General features: G+C 37.2%; 2 protein-coding genes across 6 annotated transcripts; both read right to left on the reverse strand.

Moving 5' to 3' along the window:
* Nucleotides 1–100: 100 nt before the first annotated feature.
* On the reverse strand, nt 101–8,275 carry LOC306860546 (uncharacterized protein). Of its 5 annotated transcripts, none has more exons than XM_079402285.1 (18): nt 8,153–8,275; nt 7,062–7,136; nt 5,001–5,214; nt 4,125–4,638; nt 3,859–3,986; nt 3,690–3,735; nt 3,471–3,610; nt 3,279–3,342; nt 2,886–2,995; nt 2,739–2,802; nt 2,128–2,258; nt 1,985–2,048; nt 1,834–1,901; nt 1,541–1,639; nt 1,339–1,446; nt 946–1,243; nt 579–754; nt 101–488 (listed from the first exon to the last, which is right to left on the reverse strand). In XM_079402285.1, the coding sequence occupies exons 2-18, from the start codon at nt 7,115–7,117 to the stop codon at nt 414–416; spliced, it is 2,355 nt and encodes a 784-aa protein (XP_079258411.1). In that variant the 5' UTR covers nt 7,118–7,136; nt 8,153–8,275; the 3' UTR covers nt 101–413. The 5 variants fall into 5 exon arrangements, with proteins under 5 accessions (XP_079258411.1, XP_079258413.1, XP_079258409.1 ...); XM_079402287.1 differs by lacking the exon at nt 8,153–8,275 and adding an exon at nt 7,343–7,474 and having other exon boundaries at nt 3,471–3,577; XM_079402283.1 differs by lacking the exon at nt 8,153–8,275 and adding an exon at nt 7,343–7,474.
* Nucleotides 8,103–23,943, reverse strand: LOC306860544 (histone lysine demethylase PHF8-like). The gene is made up of 22 exons (XM_079402281.1): nt 23,650–23,943; nt 22,309–22,695; nt 22,111–22,196; nt 21,448–21,568; nt 21,059–21,219; nt 20,806–20,947; nt 20,254–20,440; nt 19,963–20,125; nt 19,746–19,833; nt 19,550–19,656; nt 19,351–19,442; nt 15,660–15,749; nt 15,271–15,576; nt 13,106–13,197; nt 12,843–13,009; nt 12,571–12,656; nt 12,370–12,488; nt 11,929–12,245; nt 11,718–11,813; nt 11,528–11,637; nt 10,312–10,693; nt 8,103–10,227 (listed from the first exon to the last, which is right to left on the reverse strand). Exons 2-22 carry the CDS (start codon nt 22,404–22,406, stop codon nt 10,139–10,141), a joined length of 3,099 nt encoding a protein of 1,032 aa, XP_079258407.1. The 5' UTR covers nt 22,407–22,695; nt 23,650–23,943; the 3' UTR covers nt 8,103–10,138.
* Between the last annotated feature and the right edge of the window lie 3,447 nt (nt 23,944–27,390).

Genomic DNA, 27,390 nt, shown 5'->3' on the forward strand with positions numbered 1-27,390 from the left:
GTTTTCAAATTTTAGCACCAAATAATATTAAACGATTTCATAACGGATATCTACAATATTGTAATAGTACAATTCAGGAAAAAAAGAACAACTGAAATTTATAATAACAAAGCTTAATGTAAAACTTTATATAGAGATTTATTTTCACTTTATTCACTTTATACAAGAGGCAAGTGGAAAGCACACAGTAAAAATGATGAAAGTGTTCAATATTTAGAGATAGTTTTGCATTCAGTCATGTTGTCAACAGTGAATCCCACCAAATATAGTGTCCGTCCAATACTTTGCTGCTTGTGGAATATGTAGCCAGATACTGTATGACATTACATATCAAAAGTGCAACTAGAAATACTGTTTCAGACAGTCTTACATACACAGACTGACATGTGCAATGTGTTGTGGGACATCTGCCTTTATGCTCTGATAGAGGAACCTGAAGGGACAGGACTCAGACGTATAGGAGAAGACAGGCCAATGGGTAAAAAACACTGTAGAGGAGAGAGATAAGATGTATCAACAGCTAACTTGACAACAGGTTAAGTGTGCAGTGCACAATTCAAAACACAATGATCACTCACAGTAGAGTCTTGAAACAGAAGTGTGGCAGCCATCGGGTTGCCACTGCGCGGCTGCAGTGGGCAGGACAGCAGGCGAGAGGTGTACGTAGCACATTCCTCGTCCAGAAACATCTCCTCCAGAGGGGTATGACGCCGCCGCAGAGCAGACATAGCAGTAGACTGCTTGACAGCAGGAGCTATAGACAGATGTGGAAATGCATTTATTGCATTAAACACTACTACAAATACTTAAGTCATGTTCAGTTTGTGTAAAGAACATCTGCTTATGGATAATTCATTACAACATTTGACCGATATGGTCATGTAAAAATAGAAAACAAACCAAGAAAAAGGTTAAATTTAGGTTCACTTTGGATGGAATGGTTACCTTTAGATTGGCTTTGTTTAGGCAGGTCTAAGCTGGGATTGATCTGTGATCCATTGCTTTGGTCTGATTGTAGTGGTAGTGCATTATGGGATGTAAGCTGGCCTAAACAGTGCTGCAGGGGGGCACTTATCCCAGGATTCTTCAGAGTATCTGATCCAAGTTTTTGGCTTGATGAGAAAACAATGACTGACCCTCTGTGTGCTGCTTGTATGAAAGGTTGGACTGTTTTCTTGCCTTTGTTCTCAGTGTGACAGTGATTTGAATCAAAATTTTCTTTAATTGTTGACTGTGCTTCAGTCTGCATGGAGAGAAGTTATGTGAGATTAATTATAGGCCATCAAGAATTTGACCAGTGATGCATAAATTAATGTTTTAGAGTTAAATCAATCGTACAGTTTGGTGGCTGTTCAGTAACTGTTGTGAAGTGATGTCATCTTGGCCTATCTGGTAATCATCCATCTGCTCTTGGTCCTTAAATAATCTTTGAATGACATCCTCCCCCTATAACACATTCAACACCTAGTGTTAACCTGACATTCTATCATGTAGATAAGTAAGAAAAATACAAGGGTTCTGCATTATGGGGAAGTTTTACCTCCTGGCAAACCAAGAGTCCAGTGCTTGGGTCGTGAGATTCACGCAAACCTGGGGAACCCCTTAAACTGGAAATCTTTTGGGTAGTACAAAGTTTCCTCTGTAAATATAAACAGTAAGCATAAACCTGGGATACAAGTCATTTTAAAACGATCTCACACACACAAACAAAGAAAAAACAAGATATCGAAGACTTTTATAGCCTTGACATGTGAAAATTGAGTTTGAGTAAAAAATTAATTTCCGGCAATGGATACTGTACAAAACAATGAGACAAGACAAGAGAATACTCACCATTGACTGTGGTTTGGTTTTTGCGACCCGCTGCGGTGTCCACTTCATCACTGGTGTTCTAATTGCACCTGCGCCACAGCAGAGAATCAATGGTTTACAGGGTTGAAAACATGATGTTGAAAGGGATGAAATATTGGAGAGTCAAACTTACACTGAGATGATGTTGCTGCTGCCACGTCTTCAGGCTTATTCTTCTTCACTGGGACTCTCTGGGCCTGAAGTAAAGAAAGTTACATGATGCAAAACACCGTTATAGCACCCAATTGGAAGTTGAATCCATCCGAGCAAACTCACAGAATAAATGGAGGTTCCTCTGCCAGTGGGACAGGTGGAAACTCTGGGTGTTGCTCCACCAGCCCTCACACCTTCATTCTGTAGAATACTGCGCAGGGCCGCAGGGTCAGGGGAGAAGGACACAGCACTTCCTAAAGGAAGAAGAAAATTATTATTATTTTTTTAATCAAATTACATCAATTTTATGGAGAAAAAACACTGAATAACACCACCTAGTCTGTATGTAGTGCTGTAACATCTCTTGTGCCCAACATACCTGCATTTACAGTATTTGATCAAAAGGCTATTCTATTCTATTTTAAATGTAACTTATTCTTGTGATTGTAAAGCTGAATTTTCAGAAATCATTCTAATGTTGATTTGTGGCACAAGAAACATTAATGATCAGTGTTGAAAACAGGTGCGCTGCTTAATATTTTTGTGGAAACCATGGTACATTTCTTCAGGATTCTTAAATAGAAAATTCAAAAGAACAGCATTCATTTAAATTTTTTTAAATGTCATTACGGTCACTTTTGATGCATTTAATGTATCCATGCTGAATAAAAGTATTCATTTTTGAGCAGAAGTGTATATACATCATTTAATGCTAAATGAATGGGCTAGATTACCTGCAGGAGCTTTGACAGCAGCTGATTCGTCTGTTTTAGGCTTCCTAACTGGCACTCTTTGAGCCTGAAGTGAACAAGGTATTTCAAACCTTATTTTTTAAGCATTCCAAATTCAAATTAAGACAACAAATGTGAACTGAGCATTACTGAGTAAACAGAAGTTGCTCTGCCCGTAAGGCCGGTCGGTGCATGAGGTGTTGCTCCATTGATCTGTAGAATACCACGGAGCGCTGATGGATCAGGAGAAAAGGCACTTCCTGCAGGCACAAACCATACAAAGATTAATGAACAAAATTTGTTAAAAGTCTTAACAAATACTCTTTTATTTTTTTTATTCAGACAGTTTAGGGACTTTCTAATCATCAAAGAATCCAGAAAAAAAATAAAATAAAAATAAAAGTTAAGCAGCACAACCATTTACTAGTGATAATAAATGTTTCGTAAGCACCAAACCAGCATATTAGAATTTTTGAAGGACCACGAAGACTGGAGAAATGACTGCTAGAAAAAAAAAAAAAGAAAAAAAAAAAATTTAAATACCAGAAGGGGTTTTGGCCTCTGCTGGAACTTCTTTTCGAGTCTTTTTGGCAGGTACTCTTTGAGCCTAAAGTGGACAAGTTGACTATTAAAAATGACTTCTATTTCACAACTTATTCTGCCTAAATGGACCATTCAGAAGTAAAATGTCATAATCAATATGTAAATGGCCATTGAACAAAGGAATGCACTCACAGAATAAATAGAGGTTACTCTGCCAGTAGGACAGGTTGATGCTCTGGGTGTTACTCCAACATGCTCCCCCAGTCTCGTTCCATCACTCTGTAGAATACTATGTAGCGCTGAAGGGTCAGGGGAAAACAGCCCAGCCTTGTCTAGAGATGAAAGGAGAACTATAAAGCTTAAACTCTGTAATCGATGAGAAAAGTTGGGAGTCTTTGAAAATGAACTAACCTGTGATGACATCAACGCCATAACTCTTCTGCACAACTCTTTGAGGCTAAAATATCAAAATATATGAGCACCAGAGCACATACTAGACTAAAAAGACAACTGTCATGATCATCATAAAGGGTCAGTAAAAACTTTGCTTTTATTACGGAGACTTTCTACAATTCCTAACCAGATTATTAGAGGTTCCTGGTCCAGGGGGGCAGGTAGATAAACGTGGCATCATGCATTGTGCTCCAACAGCACTTGATCCCTCACATGTGAGGACACGGTGCACAGCTGATGAAAGATTTGATGATCCTGCACTCATAGTTACATACATCAATTATAAACAACCAGTGGCTAAATTAAACAAAGAACTATTAATACAGTTGAGATTGAACTCGAACATTGACTTGATTGACACAATAAGAAAAGATCTGACATTATGTCACTCACCTTCAGTGCTTACATGCCTTTGTGTTGTTGATGGGAAACAGTGCTTGTCCTTTGGTGCTTGATTATCAGAATTAACATCTACTTTAATGAGTGAAGTTTTACATAAACGACTCAAACCTGAGTCTTCAGGAAGCTTAGATTGTATTAGAGTGATGCTACCTAAACGTGAACTTAAATCAGTTTGACTACAGCATCCGAATTCATGTGAAAGTGGGTGAACATAAGTGGAGTCTTTATTTGATGCCATGTATTCTACGTGACTACCAGGCTGCAGTCGCTGTGATTTGTTGGCCTGAGCCCTGTGGACACCTGGTGTCGTAGCTTTATGGCTTGGAGTTTCAGTTTTGGCACTTGGATTCAAGTTCATCACTTTTGCCCCTGGTGTTAGTCGAGTAGAAGGCGTCAGGGGTGCTTTTCCCTGGAGATCACCTGTGTTTCTCTGACTGTGTGTGCGTGACTGGGACAAATTGAAAGGAACAGGTTTGGTGCAGGTCCATTTTTTTTTAGCTTTACTCTGAAGACAAATGAAAAAGAAATCATTATGCCACAGTTATAAGTAATTAAAACTATTAAAATTCATTTTCAATATAAAAAAAACCTGAAATAAAATAAACATTAGAATTAGAACTTAAACTTACCTCAGGTAGTTGACAAGGAAAAGTAAGTTTTAAGTACTAAAATTACTAAAACTAAAAATAACTAAAAAGCTATACAGAAATGTTAAATAATAAAATAAATGACAAAAGCACATTACCAAAAAAACCTGAAACTTAAGATCTAAAATTAAAATTAGAAAATTCTAATAATATTCATCAAAAAAATAAATAAGACTATATAAAAAAAAAAAAAAAAACAACACTTAAGTAGTATCCTTACTGTTAGAGGCCTCTGTTCCCAGCTGTTGTGACTGGGATTTTGGGAGAGCACACTTAGGGCTGCTTGCAGAGATTTGGCAAGGACGGGAAGCCTGCTGACGCCTTTGAGTTTACTGACTCCTTTTCCAGTTTCAGCAGAAACATTGGGGTCCAAATTTTCAGATCCTCGTTTAGAGTAAGTGCTTTTTGTCTTCAATTCCTGATGCTTCAAGACCCTAATGGCATTATAGATCAGAAATCAGCACCACATTTTGAAAAACACTAAAATGTGTATAACGGTTATGAAAACAATATTACAAATCATGTTTTGTTCTATTTTGCATTATTTATTTTTGAGTGAAATGTGGAATGTATATTTCTTGATACAGTCATGGCCAAAAATATCGGCACCCTTGGTAAATATAAACAAAGGCGGCTGTGAAAATGAATCTGCATTGTGAATCCTTTTGATCTTTTAAAAAAATTCACAAAAATCTAACCTTTCATTGGATAATAAAAATTTAAAATGGGGGGAAATATCATTATGAAAAATGTTTTTCCTCAAATACACGTTGGACAATAATTGGCACCCCTAGAAATTCTTATGAGTAAAATATCTCTGAAGTATATTCCCATTCATATTCACAATTTTGAGCACTCCAGGATGATTATGAACATGAAATTATCCAGACATGGCTTCCTGTTTTACAGAAATATAAATAGGAAGGAAAACAAAGCCCAAATTCCCTTAATCATTCATCACAATGAGAAAAACCAAAGAATATATTTCTGATGTGCAGCAAAAGATTATTGAGCTTCACAAAATAGTGAAGTGGCTTTAAGAAAAGAGCTAGAGCAGTGAAAATTCCCATTTCCACCATCAGGGCAATAATTAAGAATTTCCAATCTACATAAAATGTTACGAAACTGCCTGGAAGAGGATGTGTCTCTATATCGTCCTAATGCACGGTGAGAAGGAGAGTTGGCTAAAGACTCTCCAAGGACCACAGCTAGAGAATTGCAGAAAATAGTTCAGTCTCAGGGTCAAACAGCACCTAGATCACCGCATGTTGTTTGGGAGGGTTTCCAAAAACAAACTCCAGCATATTCAGTTATCAGACACGACTGGCTTCTATGGTCAGATGAAACAAAAAAAAAAAAAAGAGCTTTTTAGCAGCAAACACTCAAGATGGGTTTGGTGAACACAGGGATAAAAAGTATCCCATGTGTACAATGAAATATACTGCTGTATTTATGATGTTGTGGGCCTATATTTATGCTGGAGGTCCTGGACATCTTGTTTAGACACATGGCATCATGGATTCTATCAAACACCAACAGATAAAAAAATCAATAAGTGACTTGACTTTGTTATAAATCTTATAATGGGCCATGTTTGGATCTTCCAACTGTACAATAATCCAAAAACAAACCTAAAAAACAACACAAAAATGGGTCACTGAGCACAAAACCAAACTTCTGCTATGGCCATTCCAGTCCTCTGACCTGAACCCTGTAGAAAATGATTGAGGTGAACTGAAGAGAAGAAGCATCAACATGGAGCTGTGAATCTAAAGGATCTGGAGTGATTCTGGATGAAGGAATGGTCTCTGATCTCTTCTCAGGTGTTCTCTAACCTCATCAGGCATTATGAGAGAACATTTAGAGCTGTTAAACTGGCAAATGGAGGTTTCAAAAAGTATTGAATAAAAGGGTGCCATAAATTGTGGCCAATGTGTATTAGAGAAAAACATTTCATGATGATTTCCCCCCTTTTAAATTCTTATTATCCAATGAAAGGTTAGATTTTTGTGAATTTTTTTAATTAAAGATCAAAAGGATTCACAATGGAGATTAATTTTCACAGCCTTCTTTGTTCATATTTACCAAGGGTGCCGATATGTTTGGCCATGACTGTATGTGTAGTGAGGGGTACCTAAAATTGCTCAAAACAAAATTAACATTCTGAATAGTTCTTGTCACATGCATAACTTAAATCAATTAAGGAGGAGAGACTAAGAGTAAGACAATGTTACTTGTGGAGGAGAAGGCTGATATAAATATTCATGATCAGTTCACTCACCCTGCATGATCCTGCTGACTTCTGTTCTGGGGTCTCAGAGGGTTAGAGGATGCCATCTCGAGAGGGGTTCAGTGCCTATAAACAAGACGGCACTTGAGAGTGGTCTCAAAAAGTTCCTTAACGATGAAATGTAGGCTCAGTCATTAAAAAGTATAACCGTGTAGAGCGTCAGTAAACTGCAAATACGCAAACTCCGAGCTTTAGAGTTATAGAATTATAGAGTTACGAATTACGTGAATAAGACGGCAGATATATATTTGTACTAACCCACACATACGTACCAAGGCCTGGGCTCAAGCAGTATCCAAAAACTGCAGCTTTTTATGTTTGTAAGCTATAAGACTTTCCACTCCAAGTCACTCTCCCCTGGCCCAAGCTCTAGAAATCAACACTAACCTGCTAACTTCCGGAGTAGTTTGTAAAAAGCGCGCATTTTGACTGGCTGACGGAGACGTGGCATCAGCCAATCGCTGACCGCCATTGACACTACTATGGCAACAGAGATGCGGCTTTAAATCACGTGACTAATTCCGTTTGTGCCTTTCATTCCATTTTCAACGTCTGGCGCACAACAGAATTATGAACTCTTGAAAGAGACAAAAGAAGCTTGTTCGCGGGTAAATGTGGAGTTGACCACGTGAGAGACCACATGACACTTGCAGAGGAAAATAGGCTTATAATGACAAAAATGCAAACAACTTTTAAAAATATCTTTTAATAGAGGTCATTTGGAAAAATCTGCTCAAGCCGCTTCAAAAACCAAAGGTGGTGACAATAGCAAAAGACAACGTCCAATTATAAATATTAAATGGGTTCAAATTTGACTTGGTTTTTAAGTGGTCCTGAATGTGAACTCCTAACACTACTGTTGCTTTTTAAACGATTCTATCAAAATGATATTAGATACAAAATAAACCCTGAGAGGAACTGTGATCAACATTAATCGTTCAAAATAAACTTTAACAGACAAGAAAATGGTTAAAAGATAAATAAATCCTAAAATGCACACAATTAACTTCCGGTGATAAAGAGGAGAATAACTTAAGTAAATGTAAGTTTTAATAAGAACATATTTAAAAGCCAGTTCTTACATATTTTGAGGTTTTTGAACACTTTCTTTGTTGCACATCTTGCTTCACATCGTTCCCGTTTTTCACTGTCAATTTCCAGAAATCCTGAATAGCTGTAGACAAGTGTTGCCATTAAACTAAAGTATCTAGTATCAAAAGATGTGCAGAGATGCACAGTTTCGGTAAGAGAGGTTGCTATGTTTGGGACTTCACTGAAGGCACAGATGTTTAGTAAAATATGAGTGCAAGTAGCAACATTAAGAGACGATGTGAAGATGATGACAAATCAAATAAATGTACAAAAAACTCAAAATATTACAGAAATATCTTTTTAAATTTCAGTCATCTGAAAACAATGTCTAAAAATAATAGTTTTACCAGAATATTCCAACAACTGTCTTCTGTTATTTCAAGTTCAAAAACAAATCTCTACAAACCTCAAAACAAGTTTCTAATTACACGTGGATGACATGATGACAGTTCAGCAGGGTGACAATCTGACATTTTTAGAAAAAAAAAAGTAAAATAATATTTACACTGGCCCACTGATTTATCAATAGTTTTGGTGCTGATTATAGACATAATGGTCAAAGGAGAAAGCAAAAAAATATATTGTTGCTATTGCATACAATTACAAGGAAATGTTACATTTAACACTTCTAGAATTGAGTATTATAAAGTATATTGATGTTAAAATTAATATTATTGATAAGTGGGGGGAGGGGGTAAAATAGACAATAACATTAAAATAGCAATAGAATACATTAACTTCATCACATTGCTAATATCATAAGCTTCAATGAAAAATAACAGCATAATTATCCTATACAAATAAAACTGACTAAACTCTTATGCTGTTACTTACCCAAAACATGTATTTTTGTACAAGGTGTTTCAAGAAAGAACGAAATTGCATTGGAATCTTTCTAAAGAAAAACGTTAATAATAATACAAAATAACAAAACACCAAATATGTACACTGAACCTACAGAACCACCCATATGATCTCAAACTGCTCTAAGTCAATTTCTGTGTTCTTTACAATTACTAAAATGTGCCCACCACTGAACTCAACCTCTACAACATGGAGCTGAACTATAGATGGGAAAGACAACCCTGGCCAAATGGTGGCAGGATATTATGCTGCCCATGCTAAGTGGAAAACAAATAAAACAAGATGAACTTAAAGTATATACACATCTAAAATACATTTGTTGATGAAAATGTGTTAGTACACTACTGTAAAAACATTTTAACAAGCAAAGAGACATTTCTACAGGACTTCATCTACAGCAATTACAGTCAACTGTGTATCAAATTGCCTTCTATGGTATAAAATAATTTGATAGGAACAGATCCTAAATGAAGCATGTCAGGAGGAGATTGGACCAGGACAAATAGCCATGAGAAAGTGTGACATTTATAAATTGCTGAAGTAATGACCAAAGAATCCATGGGACAATTCAGTCCAAACAAGAACCTCAATCCTATTTTTTGGGAAGTCAGTTTTTCCAAATAAACCAGTTAGAGATCTTCTGAACAATGTAATCTTTTTGTTTGCAATGGCTTTAGGCAATTTGATCTAACATCAAGTGTTCCTTCAGCATTCAGGTTTTTTTTTTTTTTTTTTTTTTTTAGAAATATACGTTAAAACTAAAACTCAGTAACTATGAAAGAAACAGGATTTAAGGGGAGAGCACTGAAAATGATGGAAAAACAATTAGCAATACACTCATCACTCCATTAATGAATCCGTCTGTTTAGCTCTATTTGTTCTTCAAATAGAATTTCTATTCTAAAACAATTACAATTGAACTCATCACAGCAAGTTACCGTTCTTCTCACTTTTCGTCCCGATGATGCAAATAAAAACCAGGCTAGCAGAACATTAACCATAAAACAGTCACATAAATTAACACCAAAATCACTCAGGTCGTCTCTCATCCTTATTCGTTTTCTCGTCCTCTATGGTTCCCTGCAGTCTCCTCTCGTCTCCATATTATCAAACTAGAGGAGAAGCTTGCCGTTTCGATGTATTTTCAGAATCTTTCCCAGTCTTTGTTTAGCCGTAGCAAGTCCTTTCTTTGGACGTTTTCCTGTGAGAAAGAAGAGTGAAAAAAATATAAGTGTGATTCCAAACACTTAACCTTTAATAGGTAACGTACAGTATTTTCAGTTACCTTGACATGCTACTGCTGACGCTGAAGTAGCCAGCCCTCCGGGTGAGGGGGCAGAGGGAGAGTAGCTGCTGCTGTTTTGGGGAGAGAGTGAGGGGCGTCTTGAAGTCAGGAACACGCCAGGGGCCATGGCACCACTTCCTCTTGGACCCCCTGGGCTGAATGGACCTGGTCCTGCTGTGTACTCGTGGTCCAGCAGGCTAGCAGAGTACACCTCCACTCTCCTCTCCTCAACTATGCAGTCCACAGGAGGCTCAGAGGGCAGAGGAGGAGACACGGGCGCAGAGTCCGGCTGGCGCTGGAGTTGGGCAGCTGCAGAATGTACTTTCTCTTGAGGGACCTTCTTCTTGGTGTATTTTCTCTTGGTTATGCTTTTCTGCTGTTCCTGATATTAAAGTAACAAGATGTTTAGCTCAGTGTTAATCTTGTCAAGAATACTGACAAAAAGAGTTTTTTTATTGTCAATGAAAAAGACAAGACCAAAATAAAAAAAAATTGCATAATGACAAAAATCTAATAATTTTAAGTATATTAAATTATAGGATTGATGAAAAAATACTACAGAAATAGTAGTTAATATGTCAGTAGGATTCCACAGAAATATTCCACAGCACAGATATTTTAAATTGTAGTAATATTACAGAATATTACTTTTTTACTGTATTTTTAATTAAATAAATGCTGCATTTTTGAGCACAAGAGACTTCCTTCAGAAACAATCTTACAGACTACAATATTTGAACCATAGTGTATGTTTAATAGCAATGTTTTTGTAGAAATTGTTTTTAGAAAGAAATATGATTATAATTGGATGTCTTAAAAATCCAGTTCTAGTTAAAACACGCCAACAGTACTTTTTCTCCAACAACAAACTAAAACGTATAAAACATGGACACCACATAATTAAAGCATTTTTTTTTTTTTTTCTTTTTTCAAGAGTTCATTTTTATACATGTTTTTATTCCTCAATAAATATATATAATGCCATATATCTAAAAAGTTAATATTTGGTTTCATTTTACATTTCCTTGTCAACTAAAATGTTATTTTTCAAAGACTAAAATGAGATGCCATTTTAGTCAAATTTACAAAAATTAATATGACATGCACAAATATTGACTACATTCAAAGGATATTTTGAAAAAACAAACACTGGTGCACACACAAAGTAATGGTATGAAATAGTCCACATCTATAGAAGGTCTGGACAGAAGCTCACCTGTTGTGCCAGTTTGGCAGCTGCAGCTGCAAGCCCTGTTTCTACAGATGCCACCCTTGCGCCCTCTCTCACCGGTCGCTCCTGCTTGGGCAGTGTAGGGGTCACACGGGCTGAGGACGTGTAAAGAAATGATGTTTAGAACTGTTTCAAAATAAAATGCTACAAAAACATAAATCAAAAACACAGTTACCTTTAGGACTCCAGGGTGTATCATCCCAGTTTCGCTTTCTTTTCATTTTAGACTTGCTTATGTGATCCTCCTCGTCAGATTCTAGTGATGGATACACTGTAGAAGAAGGTGGAAATTCTCCTTTAAACAGAATCACTTTGGGTCGCAGTATTTCCTCTGCTATGTAATGTTTTCAACCCTGGAGTAAACATAGATGAATTTGTGAACTCACCATAATCAGAGTCTTTAAAACAGGTACCCAGGGTCTCCTGTTCATCCAAGCTTTCTTCATCACTGAGGTGCCGTGCTGGACGTTTAATGGGCCGTTTTCCTGGCCTCTGAAATGTGGTCTTCTTCTCACTCTTCTTGACTCCACTTATCCACCCAGCTCTCCTTCCTTTCTCCTTCATAAGCTCCAGCATCTCACCTCCCCCAGAGATGGATAGAGGAGAGGATGAGGAGGAGGAGGATGAGGAAGATGGCGGGTTGGCCATCGAGAGCATGCCCTGGATAGCATCACGAGTGCTAGGGGAGGCTGGTGCTTCCTCACTCGATGATAAGGGAAAAATCAATAGAATTGAGTATAACAGCAAGTACATAACTGCATATTTTACTGAGATAAAGACTAATAATGATCAGCATGTAGTATTAAAAAAAAAAATGTGTTAAGTACCTCAGTGCAGAATCGAGACCCGCCACCTGTTTGCTTGCCTTGAGCAAGTCTAAAATCCCACCTGCTCCGCCTTTCACATCCTGCACGGTAAGCATCTCTTCATCTGTGGTGTAATCCTCCTATTTAACAACAAGATATAAAACTGGTGACAACCAGACACCTAGAGACGAATCTGAGGCTGCCTAAGATAGACTTGCATACCTCAATATCAAAGTCCACTTCTCCTGGCTCACGGATTCTGTGGGGGTCACTGCATGGTTTGGCCCGAGGTAGTTTCCTTGGTAGACCTTAAAGAGACCATTGAGCCAACTATTAGTACATACTAAGATGTTATTAAATTTAAATATTGTCCTTGTGTGATTTTCACCAAAGAAATAAAGTCTTATAGGTTTGGGATGATATAAATATGAGTAAATGATGCATAAACAATGAAATCATGCAAGCATGATCAATAAATGTGAGAAATCTTTTACCAGCTAATTTCTTCTTGCTAGGTAGAGACGGTCTGCGGCGAGGTGGAGGGGTTTCATCAATCTGAAGCTCATCTTCTGAATCAAAGTCAGACAAAGTAGCCATGTGGGGCTGGAAATGCTGAAGTGAACTCCCGGCTCCATTTGCACTGCCAGCACGACCCTTCTTCCTAAAAGAAGAAGAGGAAGAGGAAGAGGTATTGAAAATAAAGGTGCCATTGCGTAATCCCTGACAAAAGGGAAATGAGTGAAGATAAGTGTTTTACCCTTGTATCTTTCCATTAGTCAGCACAAGCTTAAGCTTGCTCTTGTTGATCTTCTCTTCAAAATCATCTAGACAGTCATCAGGCAGCTCAAGCTGAAAAGCCAAATAATGTTCTTTACAATGATGATCTTAGGAAAAAATACAACGTAAAGTACTAGTTTCTCAGCTTTAGTTCCATAATAAAAAAAAAATCTTAATCAGTATTTTTATTAAACGGTGAAAATTTGTTATTTAATTTAAAAGGTGCACCAAGCGATTTTTGAAAAACTCTTTTGACAACAGCATCGGACCAAGTCCCAAAACACACTTGTAGGCAATCAGCAGTAAGGGGCCTCTGTCTTGTAATGACAGAGAGAAGAGAGCGCTCAATTTGAATGCACAGGACGGATATTACCAGATCGACTATAGATAGAGAGAGATGGCAGATAAAAAAAAAAAAAAAAAAAAAGAGGAAAATATCAGAGAAGCAAGACATTTAAAAAAAAAAAAAAAAAGGTTACGATCAGGCAAGAGGTAAGACCCGCGTAAATATCAGAGCAGCTTTCCAGCGGTGGAGAGAACTCGAGGAGTGGGAAGGGCTCGAATCGGACACCGAGGTTGCATTGTTTTTTTCTTCTTGATAGGGGAGTAATGTTAATTTTTTATGTTAATTCACACAATTTATCCGTGTTGGCTTTTGTTTGAATACGCTTGTGTGTAATCTTCGCTTGTCTCTGCGATCGTCGTTGCCATGTTTGCATACGTACATGTGTGGCGGAGATATCAAAATAAGGGCGAAGTCCTTTTGGGGTATGGGCGTGTTTGTTTTGGTGCTTTCAAATATCAACATCGTTTGGGAAAAATCGTTTAGTACACCTTTAACATTTTTAAAACAAATTTACTTGAAGTGAAAAGTAATAATATAACAGGCAGAGAATCTATAATAATAATCATTCATAACTGTAATAATAATCTGTACAATACTGTTCAAAATCTTGGGATCGGTAAGACTCTTTTGCTTACAAGGCTGTATTTACATGATCAAAATAACCAAAACAATACTATTATTATTACGATTTTAAATAACTGTTTTTTATTTTAATTTCATTTTATTTTTTAGTTTATTACTGTGATGACAAAGATGAATTTTCTGCAGCCATAACTCCAGTCTTCATTGTCACATGATTATTTCCCAATTTTAATCATTTAATCGTCCCAATTTTCCCAATTATTATCAATGCTGAAAAAAGCTGTGCATCTTTTGTAACATCGATTACAAAGCCTGGTTTATACTCGCCGCGTCAGCACGAGCACGAAGGTGCGCGCAGCGGACTGAGCGCAACGGAGGGTTTGGTTTTCAAACTAAAGTAAAAGACCACTTTTTTTCACCAGAGAAGGTGAACATGTTGGTATTCTTGTAGAAAAAAATCATGCAAGTCCTGTCAGCGACAGCCAGTTTAGTTTTACTTTTAGTTTTGAAAAGCTTGTTATCTTTGCTGTTTACCTCACGTTACGCTATGGAGGCTTCCTTCATTTTTTTTATATTATTATTTATTTGATTCCTCAGTGTTTGCTAAACATCATGTAATTTATTAGTCGGCATATAATACAGCATTTGATAAATCCTATGCCATGCCTCGTCTTATTCGTTTTGTTAATAAACATTATGTAAGACAGTTTGTCATTGCAGCCTACTGTTTTCTTTTAGTTGTGCTTTTTAATTAAGAATAACAAATTAATCCATCTTTTGTTTTAGTCTTAAAAAGTGAAAGGTGTATAGATATAAGCAAAACAGACAATTATCTTTTCTCGTCAAACGTGACACCAAGATGGCAAATTTGAAAGTGAAAGTGAATTCCAGTTCACAAAATTTAAATCACAAATAATACAGATGAAAAAGAACGGGTTGAACGTGGAACCATTTGTTACCATATAATTATAAACTATGATAAAAGTTCATCAGCATGCATTGAATAATCAAATGTTGTATAAAAAATTTTTATTGCGACCAAATTATGTGCTTGTGCGACCAACTGAGAAAGTTAGCAAAAGTGCGACCAGTGGGAAGAATGAGTCTAGAGCCCTGTAATACTTTCCTTCAAACAAAACAATTCTTACCGACCCAAACCTTTTGAATGGTAATTTTATAAACATAATATAGATTGATTAAAGTATTCTAAATTCTACCTTGCTCTTTTTTACTTTGCACCCTGGCTGGAACTTCTTGAGCGTGTGCTTAGTATGAATCTCCAACAGGTCCAGCTCTCCGGCTTCTGTTTTTATCTCTTTGCCTTTTTGGATCTTTTTCTTAGCTCCTGGAAGGCTGACACCCACTCTTTCAAATCCATCCTTCGACTTGGGGCCTCTCTTTTTACCAGGGTGCTGGCCAAAAGTGAGGGCTGTGTTTAATGGAGCTTTGGGGTGTGGAGAGGGAAGACCCTGAGAGCCACCAAACGGTGTCCCACTCCTGCCGATGTTCTGCTGGAAGATATCCTGCAAAAAAGACACAAAAATCAGACAAAGACAAAAACCACTAGATTTTTTTTCTTGAAAATTTAATTCAAAGCTACTCTCACCTCAACCAGGCGTATCTCCTTTGCCAAATCCTTCACTAACTGCTGGGTCTTTATAGTCTCTGGTATCTCATGTTCATGTTCAGCCAGGGACTGAAAACAAATATCACAAAAACAACCAATATAAACTTTTTATCATCACACATAACTGCTATTAAGTGATTTATGACGGTAGAAAACAAAGGGAAGACAAACAAATATGAAACATTTAGCACATAATTTGAGACAGATGAGATGACATTTCACAGACATATCTAAAATTCTTCTTTTTAGCCTTTTGACAAAATTCTGTATAAATCTAGAAAGGGTGTTATTTATTTAAAAGGGTGTTTTTCCATTAATAGTAAAAACATTTTATTCAAACCAATTACACTGTACCAAATGCACTAAAAATTACAAGTAAAATACAATAAAATCTGGTTTTCCAGTTGCTTTTTCACCAAATAAACACGGAAACAAGGCAATATATATTATTTTTATATTTATATGATCCAAATATTAGCAATACTTACCAATAAATACTCACTTGAGGTATTTAGTGAAAATTTTAGTGATGATCCAAATTAATTATTGAACTAGAGTGTAGTGCCTAGTAGGCCAGGACACACACACAAAATAATTTCAAGACAGCGCATTCCTTAGCAGGACTTAAGACTTCCACTCCCAGCATCTGCATTTGACTGGCTGGCCGATTTCCTGCTCTAAATCTCCTTATCTCAGGAGACATCTAAAACCCAGGATAAATTTGAGGGAACAACCTTCCATGTTGTTCCTGACCGGTTTACCATAAATAAAAGTCGCATAATCAACAGTACAAAGCATGTGGCATCTGGAAAGGCTCCAGCAGACCCTCCCTGATATCTCCTGATCGTTTAACGCAGTAATTCAATGATGGTATCAACAAAGATGATGGTTTTACAACAGACGTCCGAGCTAAGAAAATCACCAGATCTCCATCCGGAGTGACATTCCCATGACCTCCCGTTTCTCCCCAGCAGAGAAATGCGCCTTTTCTTCTTATTGGCAGAACAAACAAGATCGGACCTTTAAAAGTGTTCCCAAAAGGACAAATAATAATCGCTGCTGCTATTAAAGCAATATACTCAAAAGCAATATATACAATATATATTCAGGTTGTATTTTATGAAATTAAATGAAGCTTGCTGTGTTATTGGAATCTATGTTATTGTTGTAATCTCTTGATGTCTAATTTTTTCCGATCACTATTGTTTAGTTTCACATGCTTGGTGTGACTATTTAGAATTTAGGATCGTTTAATCTATGCCTTAACCGCGTAATAGATAAAATTAACGTATGTACTTTGTGTATGCCCAATTACCTATTGTTTGATTTTGAATGAAAGCTAGTTGCGTCAGCAATAATTTGGTGTGGATGAAAGTTGACTTTTCTCATCATAATGTATGATTAAAACACTTATAGGAATCTGCTAGGATATGTTCTTCATTTTATGAAATAACTCAGCAAAGGATTTACGCACGGAAAACTTAACCGTGCGGGGCGGGGCTAAGCCCTACAGAAACACTTGTAATTGGATCAAACAGAAAAAGGAGCAGACTGAAATCAGCCCAATAAAAAAAAGACACGCAACTTCGGGTTGCTTCATGCTTGCTCGCGCGCTGTTTGAAACTTCGGCTCCTCATCTGATGCGCTGTTAAGCGCTCTCAGCCATACACCATCTGGCGAGGATCCACACATGCCTTCAAAGTTCTGACCAAAGAAACTTTAACACCTGAGGCCGAAAGAACTATAAACAGACTTCCTAAGAGCGTCATCACGTCACAGAGAAACCAACCAATTGCAAGAGGCCATCCCCAGTGACATCACGCAACGATGACTTCAGCAGCCAATTCGCACCCGGGGTTCCCTCAACCAGGAAAGGAACGAAACAACTCAGAGCAAGTAATCAAATAATTCTCCATAATTCTGCTGGAAACTGGTTGCATTCATCTTTAAGAGTAAAGATAGTAAAGTTCCTTGCTTGTGACTCCCTCAGGTTGAAGTTAGAGCATTCTTGAAAACGAGCATTAGAACCTTAAACTCTCTTCAAATCAAAACAATTCATTGCCTGCAGCGTGTGTGTGTGTGTGTGTGTGTTTGTGTGTGTACGTATTCTGTTTTGTGTTATTTTAGCTTAGTAGTGTTGTAGAGTAGCAAATAAACTTTGATTTATTAAGAAATCTTGTGTCTGGTGCTATGTGATTTTCAAGTCTTAAACTGTAAGGATTACAGAATCTCAGACACTTTGAACTTCTGAGATGGACAACACACACAGTGCATTAACATACAGACATCTGTCTCCACATCCCACTGAGAGAAAATGCGGGAAAATGCCTCCCTCGCATATGCATAAACTCCTTTTCATCCCTTCCTTCCCATCACCCATCCTTCACTCACTCAGCTCACTCAGAAGGGTCAATAGCAGAAATTTAATGTTCTGCATTAATGCAAGTGTTATTTACAGTCATGTTTGGTATCATTTGAATTGTCTCAGAGCGACTGGTACAATGGTCTGGTACAAAGAAGTAAACTAAAAGGTAATACAGATCCTGAGAGTTCAGAGATATTTTGCATACTATAGAGGGTGGGTCAGTTCTCAGTGGTTTTCATGCAAATTACCTTCTGTCCCAAAAAGGTGCTAACTCGGCTTGATCAAAGCAAATCCAAATTGTTAGTTCCTGTCTCGAGTTTGGGGGATGTTTATTCTGGTCTGAAGTACTTAAAGAAATTTGGCAAAAGGATCAGGGCGATTCTGTAGTCAGAGGCCCGTAGTGTAATACCTTACACTATGTATTTCTATAAAGTCAGGTATGCATTCTTTACTCATAGATTTATCTTTGAGAATTCGATGTTTTGTATTGATATGATTTGATCTCTTTGAATTGCTGTGGAATTGAAATAATACATACAGTATTTACCTGACTGATAATAAATTGTTACATTTGACATTATTCTGTTCTACTCTGTAATTATTGACTCTAGTAGATTACGTTGCATCCTTGTTAAAGACATGAGCAACCGAATGAACGAGTAAATATAAAGTCAAGAGTTAACTAGAATAATTAAATATCAGAATAATAAATTAGAAATGGACAAGCAATCAATTTGTATTTCAAGTTAAATACGAGGTCATAAAGAAATGGAGTCAGATTAAATGATAAAATGGAGTCAGATTAGAGTTTAATTAAAATTGAAGAACTGTGCACACTGGAAAGACCGAGCACGCAGGAAACCTTCATCCACCACCGGAAACCTTCCTTGGGCCGGATGGGTGGAGCCTTACAAACTATTAAACTAAGATCGCGTTACCTATGCTAAAATTTATCTACAGTATACTAAAATTACCTATCAATTCGGTATTACTGTGGCCATGGGAATAATCTGAATACTGGTTTTAATGCTTGCTGGAGAAGTCGTTAATGAGGTATCGTTAATATGGTATAAGTTGGACGTTTTGATTAATATCCATTAATCATACGAATATGAAATCGATACGACTTGATTTCCAGAAACTAAAATTAAATTAATAGTTCTAAAATTACTACAAGAGTTTTTAATCAACTAAGTGAAACATTTAGAACTGATTCAAGGAAATTCAAATGAACGTTTAGTGAATGTATCATTTGTGTATAACTTATTAATCACGCAGTTCTCCAGGTAACATAATTAAACTTACTTCTTTCCGTGTCCAATTGCGGAAAGCATTATTGAGAGCTTTAGCTCCGTGGACCAAGTATGTGGCAGGATGCCGTCGATTCTCTCTTAGACCTAAAGCGGATTGAAAAAGAAAGAAAAAATTGAAGTACATAAAAGAATGTTGTATTAAAACAAAAATAAGAAGTTAAACAGCCATTTACTTTGAGGAGAAACCTCACCTCTGAAGGTGTCCAGCAGATGCTTGCCAACATACCAGCACACGGTCTCAAAGTTTGGAAACCTGAACAAGTCTGCTGTGCTCAGTCGCTTTTCTATTTCAAACGCTCTGACAGAAAAAAAAGAAAGGGATGACCAATGAAAAAGCCCAGTACAATAATACTTAGAGTAAGGAGACAAACAGAAGCGTCATCTCACCGAAGCTGCATGTCAATGTTGAGGCTGTGTAGAAAATTTCCTCCAAATGCCAAACAGTCCACAGGGGTCAAAACAGCATGAATCCATCCTGAAGCAAACAATTATCACACAAAGAATCAAATCTAATTGTAATTTCTCAGTCACATGGGATATCCAAACAATGATATTTTTTAAATGAATCCCAGAATGGTATTCCTGGCAGAAACAGAGAGAGTACCTGTTGGGATGAAGAGGGTGTTTCCTTGCTTTAGTGAACATTTGTAGCACATGTCTACCTGGTCCCCAAAAAACAGCTCATTCTGATTGGAGGATGAACTCCAGCGTTCAAAAAGCGACAAGTTAGCAGCAGTGGGACGAATGAGGTAAAAGATCTTCTCACCCTGACATGTATAAAACAAAATACATAAGGAGGACAAAGCATGATGCTTTCTGAAGTAATGAAATACATAAACATTCCCTGCTCTGTCCGCTATTTTATACTGCATATCACTTATAGAAAATAACTAACCCGGAGTGCATGGTACCACACAGAGGTTCCACCAAAGTCGATGTGAAAGTCTGTGTAACTGTCCTTCACTCCCATCAGGCAGTATTTCTGCACATTAGGCCTCTCAAAAATAGACTCCTCAGGCCAGAGATTCTCCACCCATGATAGCTTCCTCACGATCTTTGGTGTCTCCACTAGATTTGACAACCTACAAAAGGGGACAAAGATTATAGGACAGTTTGCAAGGTTAAATCCCGTCAGAAAAGTTGCATCTTTGAACCCCTTTGAAGTTGTGATGTAACGGAAATAGTGACAGTTATCAAGCAGAAAAAAAATGTAGGGCAAGGACTTAGATCAATCGATTGGTTGTTGATTGGACACTGACGAAAGCAGATCTGAACTCTAGCTGGTGGTTGATTGTAAGAAAGAGGCAGGGTTTATGGATGATTCGATCACAATAAGATCAATAAAGGATGAATTTCCATTTCATGATGCCTTCGAACACCGCTGCTACAGCCGTACACATTCAGATGGACATTTGGGGATTTAAATTTGCACATCCCTAAAAGGTACCTGGTGTCTGAGAACTCTAAGCTGATCACATTAAGCACTCGGTCTCTGTTTGGGCTGTTGTAGTACTCAGCGAACTCTCCCAGTTTCATCTTCAGGTCTGCTTGGCGGTTGACGTCAATCACATCAATTTCCTTGTCAGTACCTATGAAGCAATAGTAAAACATTACATTCCCATCTAAAAATGAATTTTCACAAACATACCACTGAAAAAGTAGCATAGAATGGCAATGCAGATGTGATTAGAACTATTTACCCATGTAATGCTCTACATCCGAAACAGAGAAAGACGATGGGGGCAAATTCATGCCCAGACCATCTTTCCGGAGGACCAGGACTGGGACGCTGAAGGAGCGCTCCTCTAGAAACTCAACCGTGAGCTGGGCCCCGGTCGGCTTCAGCAGGACTTCATCAGCACTAAACACAAACATAAAAAATAAAATGTCAAATACGTTTTCCAGCATACTCATCACCTTTCAAACAACTTTTAAAAATCCAATAACACCACAGATTGCTCACCCCAGCATAATGGTATGAATCACGGCTTAAAGTCTGATCAGAGCTAAATTAATCTGGGTTAAGAAAGTAAGGTCACCTAGTGGCCTAATTTTGACCTGGCAATAAATAATCGTCCTGTGACCATACCTGGGAAACGTGCGGCTGCGTAGCTCCCTGACAAACTGAGCACTGCCCGTCTTCACAGGTCGTCCTGAGTCTCTGGCCACTACTGCATCAGAGTGCTTAAAAGCCCCCCGACGTTTACGCACTGAGAGAGAAGCAAATATCAAAGTTACTAATCAAATTTGCACAAGCTTACACATTTGGTAGTACATTCTAAGCTAATTTAATGGTTTAAAATTGTATTTTCATTGTGTTTGTGTTCCATTTTCCTTACTAGCTGCGCTTGATCAATTATTAGTCTGTTTCAAGTTATTATGGTTAACTAAAACTGTAACTAAAATTAATACCAAACATAAACATTTATGTTCCGTTCTTACGTATATATATATATTTTTTAACTACTAAAAATGACAAAAACACAACTAAATTACTAAAACAAACAAAAAAAAAAACAAAAAAACTGAAAATACATGTATTATTAATAAAATTCAAAATACTAATAAAAACTAGAGTAGTAGATCAATGATAGAAAAAAATCTGGATAAACATGAAGTCAGAATTATCCCAGCACTCTTGGTGATTCTCTACGAAAATAAAACAAATCTTAATGAAAAAAAATTATGCATTTCATCTACATGTCAACAAAATGCCAGTTAATACAGATTAAACAGTATTTGCGGCACTTACTGACAGAGGGTCCATGTGTCACCTGACAGTTAGGACAGTGATACAGATCAATATCTGCCGCTTTGTCTTCTTCCACACCAACACAACTACACAAGAAAAAAATTTAATTAAATCCCATTTGCAAACAAATAACATCATATATACCATAAAGGTGATTTCAATTAGCTTTCAATTATAATTTACAAAATGCAACTTCACCTGCCATGAAACCAGTCCTGACAAACATCACACTCAATCATGAACCGGGTGACATCGTAAGGGAGACGGCACAGACAGTAAACAGGAACAGATGCCATTCTAAAGTCTCTGGCCAAATATGTCAATGTAACAAAAAAAGGCTTGGTATTGCTTCTGTTTGGGGACCACAGTTCACTTAGGTGCCTTCGTGGAGAGTCAGCTTCACTTCAGACTGGTTCACCAATCAGCTTGCAATGCTGTCAAGACTGCTGTATTCACAGTATAGTGTTGTATAAGAAGTATACTGGCAGTAACAACAGCTCTCAGGTAAATCGTAGATGAGAAATGCTTCGCTACTACGACCACTGCAGTCAAACCAGGGACTAGGTGGATACCATAGTTCGGCACCTGTCGACAGAGAGGAGGACAATTAGCTGAGAAAAATGAAGAATGACCATTCTTATGCACAAACTACAATGAAAATAAATAACACTACATGCACTCTAAACTCTGGATCAGTAAGCAGTTTTCCGCTTCATTTGATTAGCTAAGGTCCTACATCCATGCACCTGCGACCTTTATTATAGTGAAGACACTCAACCTAAACAAGTTGCCTATTCATTTTAACACAAGACTGTACACAATAAAGGCAAAAGCACGAAAACAGTTATAATTATATATTTTAAGATCAAAATGTGCCAATTATTAAACAATTCCTAAACCATCTGTGCCTATCCTGTCTTTTCCTGATAATTCATTTACTTTGGGTTAGATCTAGAGAGGTGTTTGAGATGAGCGTCATAACACTTTTATATACATTTATGCGTTATAGATACAAAAACTGCACATTTATAACCCCTTAATGGTCATTTATAATCATACAAATAACAAAGTAATATCATAAACAATAACTACACATCTATGTATTAATAGTGAGTGCATAGTTTAGAGCTGCATACATAAAGATGACTTACACTGGGACGATGCTAATAAGTACAAAAGCTATTAGCTACATGCAATGCACAATTAATTTCCCTGTGTCCACAGGATTTTTTGATTTAAAAAGAAACATTTTTTATTTAGCAACGCGGTCTGTGATAGCAGAAAACTGTTTGATAAGCGCTAGTAGCTAGCTTAGCTGCTAATAATATAGCATGCTTGTCAACGTCTAACTACGTGGATCTGCCTAATCGTTGTGTTTACAATACAAGAACGATACATTACTGAGCAAACTCACTAATCTAAAGTCAAATGTACTTAAAATAAAAAAAATAAAAAATGGAGGTTGGATATACGATCCATATCAAAACAAAAGAACTTGTTGCAGCGCGCGCTGTTTTGAAAAACGGTATCGGGTCTTACCGGGTGTAAAATGCCGCGAGTGTCCCGTGGGCCGAGCGCACCATGCCGGACACAATGTTAGGAAAATCCGAGGACTCAGCGGACTGCTTTACAAACAACAAGATGTTTTCTAAAAATCGTGCACTTCTTCCGTTCTTACGTATTTAACAGAGGAGAGTGAATAAACAAATCTGGCAAGATCTCGAAAGAATACAGTCCACAGCTGAAAAGCAAAGGTTTTATGAAATTCATAACGCAGCGATTTTCCGTGCTATAAATCCATCCCGATCCGCCCGTGCAGCGACCACTGTCTGCGGGAGAGGGAACAATAAAGTTGCTTCATATGTCGGTCTTTCTTGGGACGGCAGAGACTTCAGTTGAGCATGTATACTCCACATTATTTCATAGCCATTATACTCACTTTAAGAGCTACTTACTTACTACTTTATTTATTTATTTAGCAGTGGTTCTTGTATTTTAACCAAATGTAACACCATGGTTAGCTCAGTGTAACTATAGTTTCTAAAAAGAATAATAAAAAAATACAAGAAAAAAAGGGTTTGTTATATATTAAAAAAATGATAATAATATCCTAAAAAAACATTTATTTGTTTGTTTATCAATGCAAAGCTCCTCAATGCCGTTGTTAGATTCATGTAACTTAACTAAAGCAAGCTATTTGTTGGTTTAATAAAAAAAAACAAATAGCCTACACAAATGAAGATGCTATGTCAGGGTTTGTTGATCTGAAGACTGAATCTGAATGTATGAATCTACTGCGTTACTGCCAAAGTTTTTACTGCAGTTTCCATAGTTTTGTTAATATTACTGTGTTTATATAGTGTACTATATTGCGTGGGTAAAACCAACGTAGCTATGTTTTCTGAAGGGCTGTTATTTCCAGTCTTCAGTAAAGCACAAAGCAATTGTCAACACTAACACTAAATGAAAGTGATGTGACATATGGCCAAGTATGGTGACCCATACTCAGAGACTGGGCTCTGCATTTAACCCATCCAAAGTGCACACACACAGCAGTGAACACACACCAGAAGCAGTGGGCAGCCATTTATGCTGCGGCGCCCAGGGAGCAGTTGGGGGTTCGGTGCCTTGCTCAAGGGCACCTCAGTCGTGGTATTGAACGTGGAGAGAGCGCTGGATATTCACTCCCCCAACCTACAATCCCTGCCCGAGACTCAAACTCGCAACCTTTGGATTACGAGCCAGACTCTCTAACCATTAGGCCACGACTTCCCACTACAGTCTATTGTCCAGCAGATGGAGACATCAGCTAAATGATGAAGGATGGTGCTAAAACGTCAGTCCTCGTCGGTTCGAGTTTTTGTACAGTACGGTATAATGGTTACTTTGAGGGAATACAGACTAAGATTTAATCTGACAGTAATGATAACCTACTGAACACCCCCATGTCCATAAACCACTTACATTTCCCTGGTATATTATCACACCACATTTTGACCCATTTCATTTTACTTGTTGGTTATGAATAAGCAACACTACTATTTATTTATTTTACTTTTTTGCATTTGCTACTGTTTGAATAAGCAAAACTACGACTAGGAGTACTAGCCTACTTATAATAATAATAATAACAACTTTATTAAAAAGTTTGGAGGAAGTCATCAAATATTCAAGATATGGGGGAATAAATAAAAGAAAAAAAGTCACTGAAAAGCCATACTGATCAGCCACTAATCTGGGTGTGATGTGTTCCTTTCAATGTTTCTGGCTGCTACAGCCTTGCCTCACTCTAAATGTGACATTATTGTGTTCAAGTGTGTGTGTGCGTGTGTGTGTGTGTGTGTGTGTGTGCTTGCTTGTTCATGCTTGACAATCCATGTACTAATTTCAAGTTTTTGAGGACTTTCCCAAAGTAAAACAACTCTCATTATGCCCGTCTGCTCTGACTGAATACCAGCCCCCTAAATAATCAGCTGTAAGCCATCCAGCTCCTGATTTCTCCAGTCCTGCTTTTCAGCCTCATTGCTGGTGGTCATGGCCTGGATGAGGGGTGGGCTGGCCTGGCTTCAGCGGTCGCCGCTCCCATCACAGATTGATGAATTGATTGCAGCATTGCTGCCAGTGAGTCTGTGCCCTGGGCGAGGGCGCCCCGGTTACGGAAGGGAATCCCAGCTATGGCACCCGCCATGGTGCCGCTATTATGAGCGGCCTGCAGGGGGCCATTGGGGCTGGCAACCCAGGGAGCAGCCCTGACCCACATACTGCTGTCACGCCCCTGGAGACACACACTGTGAGGACAGGCGGGGAGGTGTGTGGGATTTGCCACAGAATAAGGGGGTGAGGTACTGGGCATCTTGCTAAACAAACAGACTTCCCTTCTCATTATTTCTAGGCTTTTCTGAGCCTAAGAGCCGTAAGTGTTCACACAGAGCGGATGAAGTGCTTTCAGTATGCTCTATGAAATTTTCACAAACCACACAAAGATAAGATTTATCACATTCTGTGGTGTCTGATAAAGTTATCAGAATGCAGAAACAAATTTTATAATTGCGCACCAAACCACTGAATGACTGAAGCCGTGTGTGTAAACTGAATTCTAGAAGAAGAAAAAGATTCCTGAATGGAAGCAATTACAGTAGATGAACTTTGTCAGGCATGTGGGTTCATTTTTGTTATGAAGACTTGGTTGGTTTTGAAAAACTTGAGTGGTTTGTTTGTTGTTATTTGTTGTTTTCCCAGGCTATAAGTTTTACTTTGTGGAGCAAGCACCTGTCATACACTTAAACACTTCTGACTTTAATTAAATGGATTCAGTGTTGTTATTGTTAGCTAAAACTAAACTGTTAAAGTCATCATACATTTTTTCATATTAGACTAAAACATATTAAAACTTAAAGAATTTAGAAAAAGGTTTAAATAACATTTACAAAAATGAGAAATTTGTCTTTGGAACTAGCTGAAATAATTTTAAGTAAATAACTAAAACTTAAATAGACATTAAAAAAGATAAACTAATAAAAATGACAAAAGCACGACAAATGTATTACACTTGAACTAAAACTAAAATGAAAACTGAAACACTTTAAAGGTAATGATTTGATGAAATATTATTTAGTATTGTTTAAAAAGACACAAGTAGAGGGGACTATTTGGCACACCGTAAAAAAAAAGTTGAGCCAACTTAAAATTTTATGGCAACCAGCTTCAGCAGATTTTTGAGTTTTCTCAACTTGTTGTTTTAAGTTTATACAACTTTAGAGAACTCAAAAATCTGCTGAAGCTGGTTGCCTTAAAACTTTAAGTTGGCCATATTTGACCATATTTTTAAATTTTGGAGTGTAATAACTGAAAAAGCATAGATGTCAAGTGTTATTCTAGTATTGTTTATGTATTAAAATAGTATTTATTAATATTTTGAATTAGCATTTATTTTTTGATTTTTGGTTTTAATTTCAATTTGTTTTAATAATTTTGTAATGTGCTTTTGTTATTTTATTAGTTTTTACCTAGCTTAATTATTTAAGGTTATATTAACTTTTTAATACTCCGGTTAGCTGCAAGACGAGATTCCTAAATTATTTGAATGAACAAAAATACATTTTAATAGTTTATGTTTTAGTTAGCTAGAAACAAGCTAAAGTCAAGCTAATGGATAAATGGAAGTATGGATAATGGAAATGACTGTTTGTGCAGATGAAAAGTTGAAAAAAACATCTAAAAATGTTTCAGAAAACTGTAATATTTGCAGAATGAAAATTTTTTTTTCCATAGTATTTCAAT

Source organism: Barbus barbus (genome assembly GCF_936440315.1).
Source record: "Barbus barbus genome assembly, chromosome: 41".
In the NCBI taxonomy this organism is placed as follows: domain Eukaryota; kingdom Metazoa; phylum Chordata; class Actinopteri; order Cypriniformes; family Cyprinidae; genus Barbus; species Barbus barbus.

What these genes read in the sequence shown, in the direction of transcription:
- LOC306860546 (XM_079402285.1), bottom strand. Translation starts at nt 7,117, where the DNA reads ATGGCATCCTCTAACCCTCTGAGACCCCAGAACAGAAGTCAGCAGGAT. An exon ending in AGAGGCCAAAACCCCTTCTG is followed by an intron (nt 2,996 to 3,278) that starts GTATTTAAATTT and finishes TTGTGCCTGCAG; the next exon opens with GAAGTGCCTTTTCTCCTGAT. An exon ending in GACTCTTGGTTTGCCAGGAG is followed by an intron (nt 1,447 to 1,540) that starts GTAAAACTTCCC and finishes AATGTGTTATAG; the next exon opens with GGGGAGGATGTCATTCAAAG.
- LOC306860544 (XM_079402281.1), bottom strand. Translation starts at nt 22,406, where the DNA reads ATGGCATCTGTTCCTGTTTACTGTCTGTGCCGTCTCCCTTACGATGTC. An exon ending in TAGCAAGAAGAAATTAGCTG is followed by an intron (nt 12,657 to 12,842) that starts GTAAAAGATTTC and finishes GGTCTCTTTAAG; the next exon opens with GTCTACCAAGGAAACTACCT. An exon ending in TTTTAAAGACTCTGATTATG is followed by an intron (nt 11,814 to 11,928) that starts GTGAGTTCACAA and finishes CTTCTTCTACAG; the next exon opens with TGTATCCATCACTAGAATCT.